Source organism: Uloborus diversus, chromosome 5 (assembly GCF_026930045.1).
Source record: "Uloborus diversus isolate 005 chromosome 5, Udiv.v.3.1, whole genome shotgun sequence".
Lineage (NCBI taxonomy): Eukaryota > Metazoa > Arthropoda > Arachnida > Araneae > Uloboridae > Uloborus > Uloborus diversus.
This window is the reverse complement of record NC_072735.1, coordinates 66,973,089-66,988,794: the sequence shown is the minus strand read 5'-3', so window position 1 is coordinate 66,988,794 and position 15,706 is coordinate 66,973,089. Positions and strand designations below refer to the sequence as shown.

The following is a 15,706-nucleotide window of genomic DNA, read 5'->3' as shown; positions in this document are numbered from 1 at the left end:
GTCCAAGGGCTAATAGCTACCTGGTGCTAGCACCCCCAGAGGTATCGTTTCACTTGGAGGACATTGAGACCACGAGCATATTTAACGTCGCCCAGTCCCCTTTAATGACGACGGTGGGTCTTCGACCAGCAAGGATCGAACCCGAGGCCCTCCGGCCCCGAGTCCAATGCCTTACCAATCAGGCTACCACGGCCCTTTTTGCGCAGAAATGAATTCAATCCGAAAAACGGGGCTTTTAAACTGCGAAATGAGCATGCAATTGCTGATTTAAAACGAGTCTGATTGAGGAGCATAACGTACACCTCGAGCGCAGCGCCATCTGGTTTTTCTTCAGATCTGACCTGACTTTTCCCCGTCGATCGGCACACTACTCTTTCTAGGCACTATAGTTACGATGAAAACATGAAACACGGCCGGATTGGCCCATCACCGCACTAGAGTACGGTGCACTTAGAGTCCCTATATGCTCAGACACATTTCTGATCTCGCTAACCGCTTCCAGACGGCTGTGCGACAATTTGTTACTAGAGTCCCAAATCGACCGCCAGAAAACCATCGCAGCGTTTCCGAACGCGATTAATTAGCTTACGTTCGACGAGCACGTCCGGTAGCGACCGGTAAGTTAATTACGTGACAGCAATGACGTCAGCGTTTACTAAACGGTTGTTCACGAACCATTCCTTCATCAAACGCTTTCGGTTGATCACTGTGATCACTTCAGACATGACGCAGACGAATAACACGCAGGTGAAAAACATATAATTGGTCAAAAATGTCACGTGGTTCCATCAACCAATCAACCAGCTAAAGTTGCGGTCGACCGGCATATCAACCGGTGAGGCTCATTAAACGGCATCGGAAGCAACCGGTTAACCGTTGGCTCTCAAGAATGCTGCGGTTAGCAACCGGTTAGTCATCGGTCAACCGCTGAGGATCGTCGAACGCAAGCTGCAACATCAGAAGCAACTAGAGTCCCTATCTCTAGAAGCAACCAGTTAACCGGTAGCTTTCAAGAACGCTGCGGTTAGCAATCGATTACTCATCGGTCGACCAGTGAGGTTCGTCGAACGCAAGCTGCAACATCAGAAGCAACTAGAGTCCCTATCTCTAGAAGCAACCAGTTAACCGGTAGCTTTCAAGAACGCTGCGGTTAGCAATCGATTACTCATCGCTCGACCGGTGAGGTTCGTCGAACGCAAGCTTAGTGAGTCGCGCAGCTACCGGTTAATGAAAACTGATATAACTATGGACTCTCACCGTGATGTCTTCAAATCAACCATCCATGTTTTCATCGCAGCAGCAGCAGCAGCAGCACTTTATTTGTAGCGGGCGTGCAGAGTCGAAACCCTTTTACCCGAGGTCCAAGTCATAAGTGATCTTTAGAAAGAGCTAGGGGTACTGATAGTGAATATCGCGTCTCCGCTGGGCGGAACGAAAAGAGGGGAGAGGAGAAAAAAAGTAGAAGGCTTTCATTTAGAACAAGGAGGAAGAATTGACTCCGTGGTTTAGACGATACTGAATATGATTGAAGTGAAGTAAATCAAACAAAGATTTTTCGAGAAAGTACGAATTGTTCTAGTGGTGGCAGCAACTCCTCTGGTTCTGTGATCATCATTTCATTTGTGTTCATTTTCCCTTGCTGTGTGCTTCACGTTTTTAGCAGATATTCCTAGAAGAACAGTATATTACAGGGCTTTTTCATATTTTATTTGTCATCATGTCTCTTAGTGTATGTTCTTCGATTTCTTTTCTCACATGTAACTTTTGAATAGCTTCAAAGTTAAATTTTTCTTTGCTATCTGAATTTCTTTGTTTTCGTACTCGACTATAGCTTTTAAATTGAAACATGCGTGTTGCTTTTGAAAATAAATTTATTATTAGAGAATTAGACTACATTTTTTTCATAATTTAACGTTGCGATTTGTTAAAAAACTCTGTTGTACATTTTTCATTTATTTATTATCAATATTTCTTTTAGTTACGGAAAGATGCTGAGGAATTGGCTCGGCTGTCTCAATTAACAAACAGTGAAAATGTACGAAGGATTCTCACCGTTGAAGGTGATAAATTAATGAAGCTCGCCGAAGCGGAAGAAAAGGCAGCATCTAATAAAAGTCCTGAACAACGCAGTTCTGTTCCTTTAAAACCATCATCGTATACTGCGAAAATGACTAATTACGGTAAGTAGATTGATTTTATGTACAAATATTAATTCCGCATATGGTTCAGCGAATAAGACAAAGCTTCGTGAAAAGTTTTTTCCCTTATAATTTTGTTTCAATGTTATTCACATTAGGTTATACGAATTTTCAGCATTTATATGGATCCTTGTTCTTCATTATTTCTGTAATATTGAAGATGTTGTTGCTGATTGTTTAAGAAACGAAATTAATGTGCTTCAATTATGGAACAGGATTTGTTAAGAAATTTTTTGGTTTTATTTATAGCACTATTATTTTTAATTTTGATACTTTGCAAATTTTTAGGCTTCATAATGATGTGCATATGTGTGGTTTTAAATTATTTCAGACTCTAATTGATTTATTATATTCTAATATTTCTCATGTTTTTTAATGTTGAATACCACAGTGGCGTAGCCAGGGGGAGGGGAATACGGGAGGTCTTGTGGCATAAAATTGCTTTTTGGCCTTTAATTTCCATAAATTTCATATGCCTCCCCCCCCCCACACACACAAAAAGTTCCTTGCTATGTCACTGGAGTACCTATACCTAATGCATATCTTAGCATAAACTCTAAAATGAAAAATAATAAGAGGTATAAAATGGATCTTTTTAAGCTACAGTCAACTCTCAATAACTCAAATTTTTCGATATCTCAAAAAAAAAAAAAAAATCCCTCCACCTTTATTGCGTTTTTAATACAATTTAACTCGAAGTATTTTTCCCTTCTTCTCGATAACTCGAATTTTTTCCCATTCATTTTAAAAAATTTCAATCCCTCAGATCTCAAAGTTTTTAAACAGCTATGCTGTTTCACCCCCATTTACACACTCTAAAGAAAAAAAACATGTCCTCTTGCTCCAGGGCGGGATTTGGAAGTGTGGAGGCTCCCGAGGCAACGAAGTAGGGGAAGCCCCCAATCAGGATTTGAAAAGATCATATTTTCGAAAATATTCAATACTTTCGACTCGTAAAAGTTAGGATATTTTGTAAAAATTTCAATGTGGGGACCCCGAGGCAGTAGCCCCGCCTGCCCTCCCCTAAATCCGGCCCTGTCTGGCGCTCTCTTTTGTTAGTGATTTTCACAGTTGGTGTTCATCAGAGGTATGAGATAGGTGAGGCATGTTTCTGCTGCTGTTTTCTGCCAGCAATGGTAGGTTTTCTAGAAAAAAAACGTTCTCTCAAACTGAATGACCAATTCCCCAAACACAAACCTTTTCTTGTTCTAGTTTTAGTCTTCTTATTTTACTTAATAGTGCTGTGAAAAATTCAGGCTTATTTTTCATCGAAATATGGCTACAAAACAAAAATACACTACACTATCTATTGCAGAGAAAAATAAGGTGATTGATGCGGTTGAAAAGGGGGAAAGAAAAAGATTGATATTGCAAAGGAGTTTGGCATTCCAAGCAGCACACTGTCAATCATTCCCAAAATTAAAGAGACTATTCTTAAACACTTTGATAATCAAGGAGGTCGAAAAAAAAAAAAAGTCTACAGAATATCAGGAAGCAGAAAAATGCTTGATAAAATGGATTACCCAGTGCCGCCAGCATTCCACTCGGTGAAAACATATTGTGAGAAGATTTTGGGAAGCAACTCGACTTTACAGATTTCAAGCAAGCAGTGGTTGATTTGAAAATTTCAAGAAAAGAAACATCATTTCTTACAAAATTTGTGGAGAAGGTGGCAGTTTAAGTCAAAGTCGGCAAAGTATGGAAGGGATCACAGTCTTCAATTCTAAAAGAGTATGACGACAAAGATGTATTCAATGACGATGGACAAAGCAATGGCTGTGAAAGTGGAAGCTTTTCATGGCAGAAAGAGAAGCAAGAAAAGAATAACTTTATTACTGTGTACCAACAGGGAAGGATCAGAAAAAATAAAGCCAGTAATGATAGGAAAATCAAAAAAGCCAAGATGTTTCGCTGGCATTAAATCATTTCTTGTGGATTATGAAGCTAAAACAAAATCATAGCCGAATTTGAAAAATGGCTGAAAAATATAGACTGTAAAATGTCTAGTCAAAACTGCAAGATTGTCCTATTTGTTGACAACTGTACAGCCTATCCAAGCTCAATTACGACAAAATTAAAATCTGTAAAACTGGAGTTCCTTCCACCCAATACCGTTTCAAAACTACAGCCGTTAGATCAGGATATCATCCAAAACTTCAAACTGAAATATGTCATCAAGTCATAAAAAAATGCATTGCTGAGATTGACGAAAGAAACAACCCTTCTATTAATGTGTTGCAGGCAATGAGAATGGTTGATAAAGCTTAGAATTGCAGTGAGCAAAGAACAATAGCAAACTGCTTTAGAAAGACAGGTTTCCATAAAGCATCTACTGAGGAAATTGAGGAAACAGTTGACGAGGAAAAGAGTTTAGTGTCCAAAGCTCTGCAGCTAGATCTTGTAAAAACATTTCGAGACTTTGACAATAAAGATTATGTGTATGGACATTTATCGTTCAAAGACATAGTGTATGAGTGTAGACCACTTTTAAAAGAGGGAAATGATGAGATGGAAGAACTTATCCATCCAAAAAAGATCACCTTTAATTGAAGCAAAAAGTGCCATGTATGTGATGCGGGCGTTCATTGAATAGAGACCTGATATGGGCTCAAAGACATTCAATGCTATTTCCCATCTGGAAAAGCATGATAAGTTCTTATGTTGTATTCGCTTTTGTTAATGAGTGATATAGTATACTTATATTCAATGAAATGATTTTTGTAATTGGTAATTTTTGTAAAGATTTTCAATAACTTGAATTTTTTGTGACTTCCCTTCTATTTCGAGTTAGCAAGATTTGACAGTATTATGAAAGAGAACCATACTTGTCCTTCATTTTATAAGTTGTTTGCAACTGTTGGACATTTATTTGCATGAGCTCCTGATGCGTGGAGAGAATGATTGCACAGGTGATTGTTCTGAAAAAGCAAATCTGAAATCAAAATTACACATATTTTTCTAAGGCATATTTCTTAGTACAAGAAAAAAAGTCGGCACATTTCTATGATGAATGCGATAATAACTATAACATAGTGAATATTTTTGCTTTGTTTTATTTATCGTTAGCAGTGCTGTTATAAAGTTCTCTGAAAATGCAGTGTAAAGTTTTTTTTTTTTTTCTGCTAATGACTTTTTTAAAAAAAGTATGTATCAGTAAATTGAAATGTGATCACTTTAAATAAAGTTACCAGCTTTAAAAATATCTTCTAATATTATTTTACTTTAAGAAACTTTTTAAATATCGTTTTTATACTTATAATGCTTTCATTTTGAAAAATGCAATCTGATTGCATCGATATGAGAATCGAACTTTTGCTCTTTTTTTTTTTCAAGCTAACTGCAATTCTAAAATAATTTTTAAAATATTATTTTATGAGCCGATTTTATACTTTTGGAGTCCCACTTTTAAAATTGCAATCTGTTTGCATCCGCTTTGAGAATCGGATTTTTTGAATTTCTGATGTTTAGTATGCTTTCTTAAGAGGTAAAGAAATAAATTCTCCTTTTATTAAAATCGCAAAATTTAGTTTTTTTTCGAAATTCTGAGATTTTTAAGAGTTTCAAAGAGTTAAATGCTCAACCACTGCTTGATTTTTTTTTTGTTTCAATTATTTAACTGAAATTGATATTATTAACGGAAAAAGAAAAAAAATCACAAACGCCCATATTAAAATTTTATTTTAACGTTCCCCCCCCCCCCCCCCACACACACACAAAATTATTTCAATTTTCACAAAATGAACTGATTTTTCAAAAAAAAAATAGACCCTGTGAAAAATCCTGGACTGATCCCTGTTCAATAGACAATGCATGTTTGCAAATGTTCTTAAAGCTTGTCGCAGATAGCTACAAAACTTTTTGCCACTGGGCTATGAAGTAAGCCTCAAAGCAGAGTACTTGATGATATTCTACATCATAAATTCATTTCACAAAAATTGTTATGCAAGTACTTCAAGCATTGTATACACAAGCAACCAACGTGACCTTTTCCAAAAACTGGGAGCACAAATCAAAATAGTTTCTTACCGAGGCTTTTTAAAGCTTCCCTGTTGCTATGTGTTTCTATGAAACCTAAACCGATTGATATTCTTCAAAAATATATTAAATGCTTTCTCAAATGTGTAGAAAGAGGAAATGTACAAAATTGTGTAAAAATCTGAACCTAGGTGTCAGACCAAGTTTTTTTGGTTAATTTTACATAGCATGAAGGAGAAATTAAAATAATGTTAATAAATAAATTACTATAATAATAATTATATGCTCAAGTTAGGGTAGCATATAATAAAACACTTCAAAAATCTCTAAATAATTGAATTATTTTCAGGTCGCAAAAGGATTGAAATCTCATACAAGACATGCAATTTTCGGCGATGGACGTGTTTCAAAGTTGGCATGATTTCAAAACATACATTTATGGAGGAGATTGTAGTGGATGATCGATTTGGAAAAATAACAAAAAGAACTAAAAACGTTTGAAAAATCGGAACCTTTTCGGATTTAGATTATGAAATCTTGGCAGAAACAGCCGATTTTCTAAAAATATCCTCTAACTCAAGATAGTATTTTGCACAAATTTTGCAGATTTCTTTAAGTTCAAGGTAAATATAACGTTCCTGCAGATGCCTTATCAAATTCAAAAATTTTCACGAGCTTTCCGCCAAATTATCATTATTTCCGAGAATTTTAGATTTTCTTCTAATTTAAAGGATTTTGCATATTTTGTGTAAAATTCTGTCTTTAGTTGGAAGATGTTTGCAAAAAATCTGCAGTTTCTGTAGAAATTTCACAGAAGTTTTTAGAATTTCTGCAGAAAATTTGTCTTGAGTTTTTCCTCTCACATTTGAACAGAATTGTTCTGCAGCTTAGGCAACTGTTCTGCGGCGTACATTGCAAATTCAGTAGTATTCTGCTTTGAGAGAAGTAATTTTTTAAAAAATCCAAATAGTTGGGAATTTCTCTAAAAGCATTAATCATTTTCTGTTGGAAAGATTTCTCATGAGTAGACTGGTTTCTTAAGTGAGTAAAGTGTTTACCATTGTGCAAAATTTAACAAATGAAAAAAAGGCTGATGTTGCAGAAGTTTTGTAGGCCTGTTTTTCAGTAGGATCGAAAGAAGCCTTTGTATTAACCTTTAGCCAACGGCGGTACATATGCTGTACCGACAAAAAGTGCTCTCTTCCTACGGCTGTGGTACAACGTCTGTACCAGTCCTTCCCTTCCCCCTCCAGTTACTTCCCGCAGTTGATAATCCTTTCACACACGCCTACGCAGGGAGAAAATGAATGAAACGCACTACACCCCTTTTGGGGGTCTGTCAATCAGAGGCGTTTGGCATAGTTTTGTTCCCTGTGAAGGAATGTGTGGCGAAGTTTCGAAAAAGAGAGGAGAAAGTTAAGCAGAAGTAAAATACTTGAAGGAAAGAAAAATTTTTGATAGCCTTTTTCTGTTTAATAACCCAATAGTAAGGCTTCCTATAATTAATAACAGCATATTTTACTGTGTACAAAACACCTATTTAGTTTAAGCAGTGTAGATATTTAGGGAGCAGAGCGCAAGAAACATTCTCCAAAATATTTCTTTTGTTATGGTTTTATAAAAATAATTAAACTCTTGAAAAGCATATCTTATTTTGCTAACTTTTCGACAATGAATATCATGCTGAATAAGAAACAACTTATCAATTTGCGATTTGCCACGTTTCATTTATTTCTTTATTTACATTTTAACTGAAAATTATTTGTAATACCGTTTCAACAAAACATGGAAAACATTCTAAAATCAATAAATTTGAAAGAGAGGTTCAAGTAAGAATCTGTGTCGTGAATCTTTTGGTTTGAAAATTGAAAGTTAGACTAAATGCTCATTTTTTTTTTATTTTTATATATATAAAAAGAGTCACTAGCACAGCCAGAATTATCTTCTGGAGGGGATTTTCTGTTCAAAACGAGCCTTTTCATATGTAAAAGTTATTGCACTATGGATGGCAAGAATGTTAAAATCAAGGGCTCCGAGGGGTGTTTTTACCCCCCCCTCCCCCCTTCACTACGCCTCAAAATCTAATTGATCACTTATTGAGTGAAAAGCATAAAAACTTAATTTTGATATTTTAGAAAATATAAAGGTATTTCCTTGATATTTTGTCTATAGCGAATATTATTTCAGTAGAAAGTCAAAAGGACTAAGGATATGCTGAATGAAACAAAATAAGTATGGTACACCGGGGCACGTTTACGAGGATTTTTTTTTCGCTGAATTTTTTAATTTTATGGTTCAACTTGGGAATTCTTAAACGTTATGACCTTATAAAGCAGTTAATATAGTATAAATTTGTGCATTCAGTTTTCTCCCTGTTTGTATTTAAGGGGCTTAAAATGTTAATTTTTAAGTCAAAGTCGGTTGCTCCTCTTTCTTCCTTGCGCAAAAAAAAGAGGTTAAGTGAAAAGATTTATAAGAGCACCTGATATATCTTACTCAGTTTTCAATGAGAGTCTAATGTCTGTTTATTTTTTTTTCTGTTAATTAATTCTTACATTTGGAACTGTTTATGCCAGTAAAAAATGGAAGAAAGAGTTTTGTTTTCTGTTTACTCATGTGTATTTTTTTTTACTTATCTTCTCTTACTCACAAATAACAACGTACTGAGTAGTGAAAATGTATTATAAAGATAGTACATAAATAGGAAATGTCGAAAAGAGGAAAGACTTGGAATCTAAAACAAATGTGCCCAGATATTTTTCTTGTGCATTGTGAAGGGAGCGGAACTTAATCCTTCAACAATTACTAGAGGTATTTCAACCACAATTAGAAGAAAGAGTGAATGGGGATATCAGGGGATTTGTAGGCTGTCTCTCCATATTATCTCACTCGACAGTGATTGACTTTGAAACGCCAGCTTCATATACAAAAAAGGGTGCCTTGCATGCTCTAAAAGATAGATAAGCGCTAACGTTCTTTATGTAAATGAATACGGTGTTCAAGCATATTCCGCTTGCACCTGCTCAGAAAAGCAAAGCAAGGAATTGTTCGCTATTATTGTGGATTCTTTCTTGGACACACGTATTAGTGTCATCATTTTTCTGAATAGCCAAGCTGAAAAGCAAAGTTGCCTCCCTTGAATCTAAGGTATTCTACATTGTATTTACAATGGCTTTGGTCTCAGTTGAACGCTATTTACCTCCGCATTTTAGCTCATAGATAAGGACATCTGGCACTAAGGAACTAAGAAAGCTTTGAGCCGTAGGGAGAGGGAAAAGATAATTGTATAGTTGCCGTAGCCTAAAGGTTAATATGAAGTTTTGAGCTTTAAAAACATTAAAGCATTGGGCTTTAGATTTATTCCATGAAGAAGCTTGCTTGTCATTTTCTAGTAACTTGTATAGGTATTAAATATTTATTACCAATGAATTTTTTATGATTATTTTAAATTAAATTCTTTATTAATTCTCACAGCTTGGGACCAGTCGGATAAATATTTGAAGATCTACCTGACTATACCAGCTGTACATACATTTCCAACAGAGAATGTAACGTCAAGTTTTTCTACTAGGTAAGGTATCTGTATGTCTTTTCTGTTAAGCATTATTCGGAGATCTTAAAATTTTCTTGGTACATGGAGTTTGTACATTTAGTCCTTTAGTGAGGATTATTATCAGAGCTTATTGATGAGATACATTTTGTTTTTTACTATAAACTAAGTTTTAATTTTTTCAAAATAAATAATTTCATCAAACTGCATAAAACAAAGAGCTTTATAATTACCGTTTAACTCAGCTGATTTGCTAAATCCTATTTATCAAAAAAAAAAGTTCACACTTGATAAGATTCCTATAAAGAATCTTCTTTACCCAATATTTCTAATAATGATTAGCATACAAAAAAGTAAAATATTAGGATTAAAACACACCTAGAGAAGAAAAATGACAAAAAAAAAATGGTTTGCCACTCTTGTCCTTATCAGCAAAGTTCACAATTTTTTCAAAAGAACAATTGCTGAAGGATGTGGTTCGGATCAGGTTATTCTGGTGAGAAAGGGATAACTACTGCAGAAAACGTTGACTTGTTTAAAAATTGGTGAGTACATAACTGGGACAAGTGCTTTGAAAAATTGAAAATTTTAGAAATTTTTGAATTGTTATATCAGATTCATCGTTACAAGCGTTTGAAGATTCATGAACGATATACAGCTTTAGTTGAAACCATTAAAAAGGTTCGCTATTTCTAGATATTGTTACATCCTGGGTTCACTATAGCTGGATCTAAGAGAAATCAATATTAAACAGGAGCTGTGAAATAGAAAAATGTATTGAGGCACGATAGAAGTTATTTAATGTTTTATGGGATTTTTAGCTGTTTTTAGTACTTTTTACCCTACAGACCGCAAACCGATTGCACCACAAAGAAATTTTTTATACTAAAATGTAGGAAATTAATTTTTCAATATGACATTGCAATCTGGATTTCAATTTCATATTGAGGAATCTATTCTTAATCGCTACAAAGTTGCTTTTTTTTAACTCTTACTTGTATATTTTTATGGCAACATGAGTTAACTGCAGTGTGTGCTTTTTCTTTACCTTATTTTCAATTTAATGATTTTACTTTTCCCCCAACCCCCCTTTGGACATTTTGCTGTTTATTTTAAGTTACATACAGCCAGATCTCCATAACTTGAATCTTATCGAATATTCTTTAATCTTAAAGTTTTCATTGGGTCCCAAACTCTTGGGACTGTTTTGGAAACTTCCTATAACTCGAACTACCAATAACTTGAACGTTTTACCCGGTCCCTTGGGACTTAGTTATTGAGAGTGGACTGCATTTGTGGGCATTTAATTCAATCATGAGATTTTTTTCTTTTGCAAATGCTACTTTTTGCACATTACAGGGAATGTTGAAGAGAGCTTTTTTTTGTGTGTGTGTGCTATTTAATTAAATAAAACTTGTGGTTCTTTCAGTGATTTTTGTTTTTGTAAGGGAATGAGAGGCTAGGTTAAAATAAAGAGGTGGATAAGAAAATTTAGAGAAAGATCATATAAGTACAGTCGAACCTGCTTATCTTGAATTTCACGGGAAGGAGAAAAAATTAGAGATAAAGAGGTTTTGAAAAACTTATTGAAATTTTGGAATCTGATGATGAAAATTTGAATTTTATACCAAAATCTATACATACGAAAGATTAAAATTCTTCCGTATTAGTTTTGTTAGGTATTTATTCTACTATTTTATACTAAGCACTTAATGGCAAGTTTAAGGAATCATTTTGACAGTAATGAAATTTTAAGCGTAACTTTTGCAAGCAAAGTAGTCTTTTATTGTTTTTCAGTGCCTGATTTTTTTTTAGATTCAACTATCCTCTTGATTGGCAATGGCTGAACACCCATCTTTCCCTATACGTACTTAACTTTGGCAGCAGTTTCATTTTTCTTCATTAATGGATTGCCATCCAAAAATTCTAGAATTTTCACTTTTTCATCATTTGAAAAAATCTTTAGCTTTTCTCGCCTATCATCTTGGTGTTTCTAATCCCAATTTCAAGATCACTCTTGGAACAGTACCTAAACCAGATAGTGAAACAGGTTTTAATTTGATTGACCTTTAACCACAAACTTGAAAAAGTCGCCCCACATGTCAAATCTGTCAAGCCCAGCCCTCTCCTCATTGTCCCATTCTCTACCCTCTGCTCTGCTTCCTGGAAAAAATAATACCTGGGCGTATTTCTCCCTTTTTTTGCACTGCCCTCTCTGCCCTTGAGGACAGTGCTACGTATTTAAGGAAAGTTGTTTGTTGTTTTGAAGATTACTGGGCTTTGAATTCAAAAATGTCAGCATTGTTGGAATTCCAGATATAGAGGTATTCGGGATATTTTTTTTCGAGATAAACATAGAAAATACATTGAATTTTGGCTGAAAATGCAGGGAAATTAAATTTTGTGATAGACAGGGTTTCGAGATGGACAGGTTCGATTGTAGATAGAGGCTGCCAGGGCCGGAAATTTTCCATAAAAAGGTGAATAGCATAAAATGCAAGCTGTGCATCTAGCCGCTTGCGGCTAGTTTTCAATTAGATGTAATTTTTGTAAATATTTTTTGACAGAAATTGTCTTTTTCTATCTTTTATTTTTTTGTAAATTGTGAGGTTTTTAACTGATTTTTTTTTAAAATTTTTGCATTAGAAGCATTTATATGTGTGTACACATACATTCAATGAAAATATATTATAATTTTCAAAATTTCAACTAATTAATAATATTCATACAGTGGACCCCAATTTTACGTGTTCCGTGAGATTAGTGATAAAACATGTACCAAGTATGGTCAAATAATGCAAGAGAATTTAAAATCTGTGGAATGTAAAAGCTATACTGAGCTAAATCTCCACTTTCTAAATAACAACAAATTTTATTTCTTTGAAAAAAATAGACAAAAATTTAAATACCATGCCTCAGAAAGAAATTAATTGCTTTTATTTTGAAGTAAAAATGGTTTTTGTTTCAAAGAAACAACCCAGTGATCAGAAGATTGGAAGAAACCCTTTCGACTTACAACCGGGCAGAAAAAAATCAATAAAACCAGGGGTCTGGCCAGTACGTGGGTCCATTAATGGACCTTTCACAAAATCCGGATCAACCAAAACGGACCCTTCACAAAAATCTGATAAACAAGCTCGGATCTTTCACCAATTGTTTATTGAAAGAGCAAATCTGAAAGCAAAATAAGGCATATTTCCATGTATAAAACCAATAGTATTTGGAACCTTTTTTGAAGTCAAATTAGAGGAATCAGCTTATACAAAAGCTGCTAATTTAAAAAAAAAAAAAAAGAGCACTCTTGTGATGCTCCTGCAAGAGATAAATAATTGCTCCTGTTAAATAAATATAATGCCTGTTTGTTTCTTGGAAAGAAATTAAGCTGGCTGAAAATAAGTTTGGATTTAAATAATTTTGTTTGTTTTATCACAGCTAATTAGCAGCAGTGTTGTAAACTTTTCTGAAAAGGCGTTGGTAAGCACTTTTGTCCCCACTCATGATTTAATAAACAATAATAATATATATCAGCGAAATGAACTTAGAACTTCAAGGGCATAGTAAAGGTGGAGAAAAAAATATAATCGCTTCAGATAGGGTTACTAACTTCAAATTTATCACCACTTAAGGTATCTGTCTGCGATTGAACCTTAATAATGACTTGATTAAAAAATATTCTCATTTTACCAGCTTGTCAATATTTGCGTTTTTACGGTGAGGTGCGATGTTTAACTGTTATTTTGGGAGGAAATTATATAGGTTTGATTTTTTGATGCTAACAAGCTTGATTAACTTTAAATAAGCTCTTTTAATTACCTTTTTTTTCCCTTTAGATGTCTACATTTTGAAAAATGCAATCTTTTTTCTTTTTTCAAGCTAACTTTGCTTTATTAGGATGGAAATAAACGAAAAGTCTCTTTATTTTTGTTAGTACTCTCATTTCAAGTTTTATTAAAGCAAAATTCCATTTTCTTTTATGAGTCAAAAATTAAAATGCTGAATCAATGGTTTAACTTTTTTTTTGGCTTCAACTGTGTCCACAGTAGTGATGTTCCAGATATCCGAGGGAAAATAAAGATCCGTATCCGTTACTTTTTTGGCGGATCTTAAATGGATCATTTCTATTCTAAAAATTTTTAAATATTTGAATAAAACTCTTAAATTCCATTTAAATTAGGTTTTATTCCCTATTTAAATTTTAAGGTATTATTTCAGAAGCCAATTTCTTCCCCCCCCCCCTTCCGTTGCAAAAAGGAAGGGGAAGTAAGTTTTAAAAGTGTGTATCAGTGTGTCTTTTTGTGCCATCGTAGTTCCTAAACAGATAAACCGATTTTGATAGTTCATTTTTCGTTCAAAAGGCAACTTGAACAAAAGTGTTCTTAGCTTGGCCTCATTTTTGTAGAACTTTAATTACCGGAGATATTAATTAAAAACAGACTTAACGTTTTTCACAATTAGGGTAGTAAAAATTTACTCGTACGATAGAAATGTTGGCCCTAATTGAAAGAACGAAGTTTTCTGCATTATATATTTATTTGAAACTTCCAACTGATATACAGTAGGAGCTATAATCTTGTTAAGTAAATTTTAAATGCAATTCTAAGCCTTTATACGCATGATTGAGCGATTTCATAGTCGGAAGATAAGGAGAAAAAGCTCAATGAATTAAAATTTTTACCTGCTGTCAGTTCATATTTGTCAACAAATGTGTAATCTGACCAGAGAAATTCATCTTGATATGAGGTCGGCTCTCGGGGACATGTTTTCGTTTTTTAATTTTTAATTTAATATTAGTTTTTGTTATTGATTTGGGGTATCTGTTATTCTTCATTTTTGTTTTCCTCAGCATCCTTCCAAAAAAGTGAGACTAAGCAGCTTTACACTCTTGTTCCTGTATCCTACATATACTGAGCAAGGTAGAAATAATTTTTCACATTCCATCTAAGCATTAATGCAGCGCTAGCCCATTCCTTCCAACTCTCCCTCAATTTTAACGGAAATTTCTTTGAATACTATTGATTATATTTTTGCCGCAGTTGACATTTTTTGAAGAAACTGCCATTACTCTGACGGGAATACCTTCCGTAACAAATTTTACACTTGGATAGTGGAATTGGGTAAAAAAAATTTTGAGATCCGTATCCGCGGATCTACTTTTTTAACGATCCGGCACATCACTTGTCCACAGATATTAATGATATGTTTATCATAGGTCTCTAAAATGCAAGTTTAAAATAATTTTATGAAAAATATTTCTTGTACAAGCCATTTTTATACTTTTGATGCCTTCACTTTGAGAATTACGATCTCTTTGCATCCGCTATGGGAATCCGACTTTTTGAATTTTTTATGTTTAGTATGCTTTAAGAGGTAAACAAAAAAATATCTTTTTATTTTTGTTAAAATCATGGAATTTATATAAGTTTTAAATGAAATTCTGTGTTTTTTAAGAGTGTCTTGGCTCAAAAAGTTAAATGCTGAACCCTTGTCTGATTTTTTTTGTTACAATTATTTTAAATACTATACAGAAATATTTTTAGTATAATTTGACACAATGTGGAATGGTAGATAAATATTGATAATTAAGAGTGATTTTGCCCCCCCCCCCCCACCAATTACTAAAAAAACACTCCAGAATGATATTCTCTGTATAGAAGAGGGAAACACTCAACTTTAAGTTTAAATGATACAGTTTGTGCCATCTCTAAATTCTAAAATTTTGTTTAAAAAAAATTTTATTATTTTTTTTGCAAAATTATTTGATTTTTCTCAAAATTAATTCATTTTTCACAAAATTATCTGATTTTTCACAAAAAACGGTCCCTGTGAAAAATCTTGGACAGACACCCTGAAAACAGAACAAAACGAATTTCATAACAGCTTTAAACACCTAAAACAAATTTTTCTTAAAAAGAAAGGCCTAAAAAATATTTGTTTTTGAGAGAACATGGTTTTGTTCTGTTTTTTGAAAAACAAATTTAATGGA

At 33.9% G+C, this 15,706-nt stretch overlaps 1 protein-coding gene across 3 annotated transcripts in view; it reads left to right on the top strand.

Annotated features, from left to right (window-relative positions):
- The first annotated feature begins 1,592 nt into the window (after positions 1 to 1,592).
- LOC129223411 (calcyclin-binding protein-like) overlaps positions 1,593 to 15,706 on the top strand; it is a 29,560-nt gene continuing 15,446 nt past the window's right edge. For all 3 annotated transcript variants that reach the window (XM_054858007.1, XM_054858006.1, XM_054858005.1), the window contains exons 1-3: positions 1,593 to 1,729; positions 1,979 to 2,180; positions 9,648 to 9,744. In XM_054858007.1, coding sequence (XP_054713982.1) covers positions 1,718 to 1,729; positions 1,979 to 2,180; positions 9,648 to 9,744 — 311 coding nt within the window. In that variant the 5' untranslated portion in view covers positions 1,593 to 1,717. The remainder of the gene's footprint in view (positions 1,730 to 1,978; positions 2,181 to 9,647; positions 9,745 to 15,706) is intronic.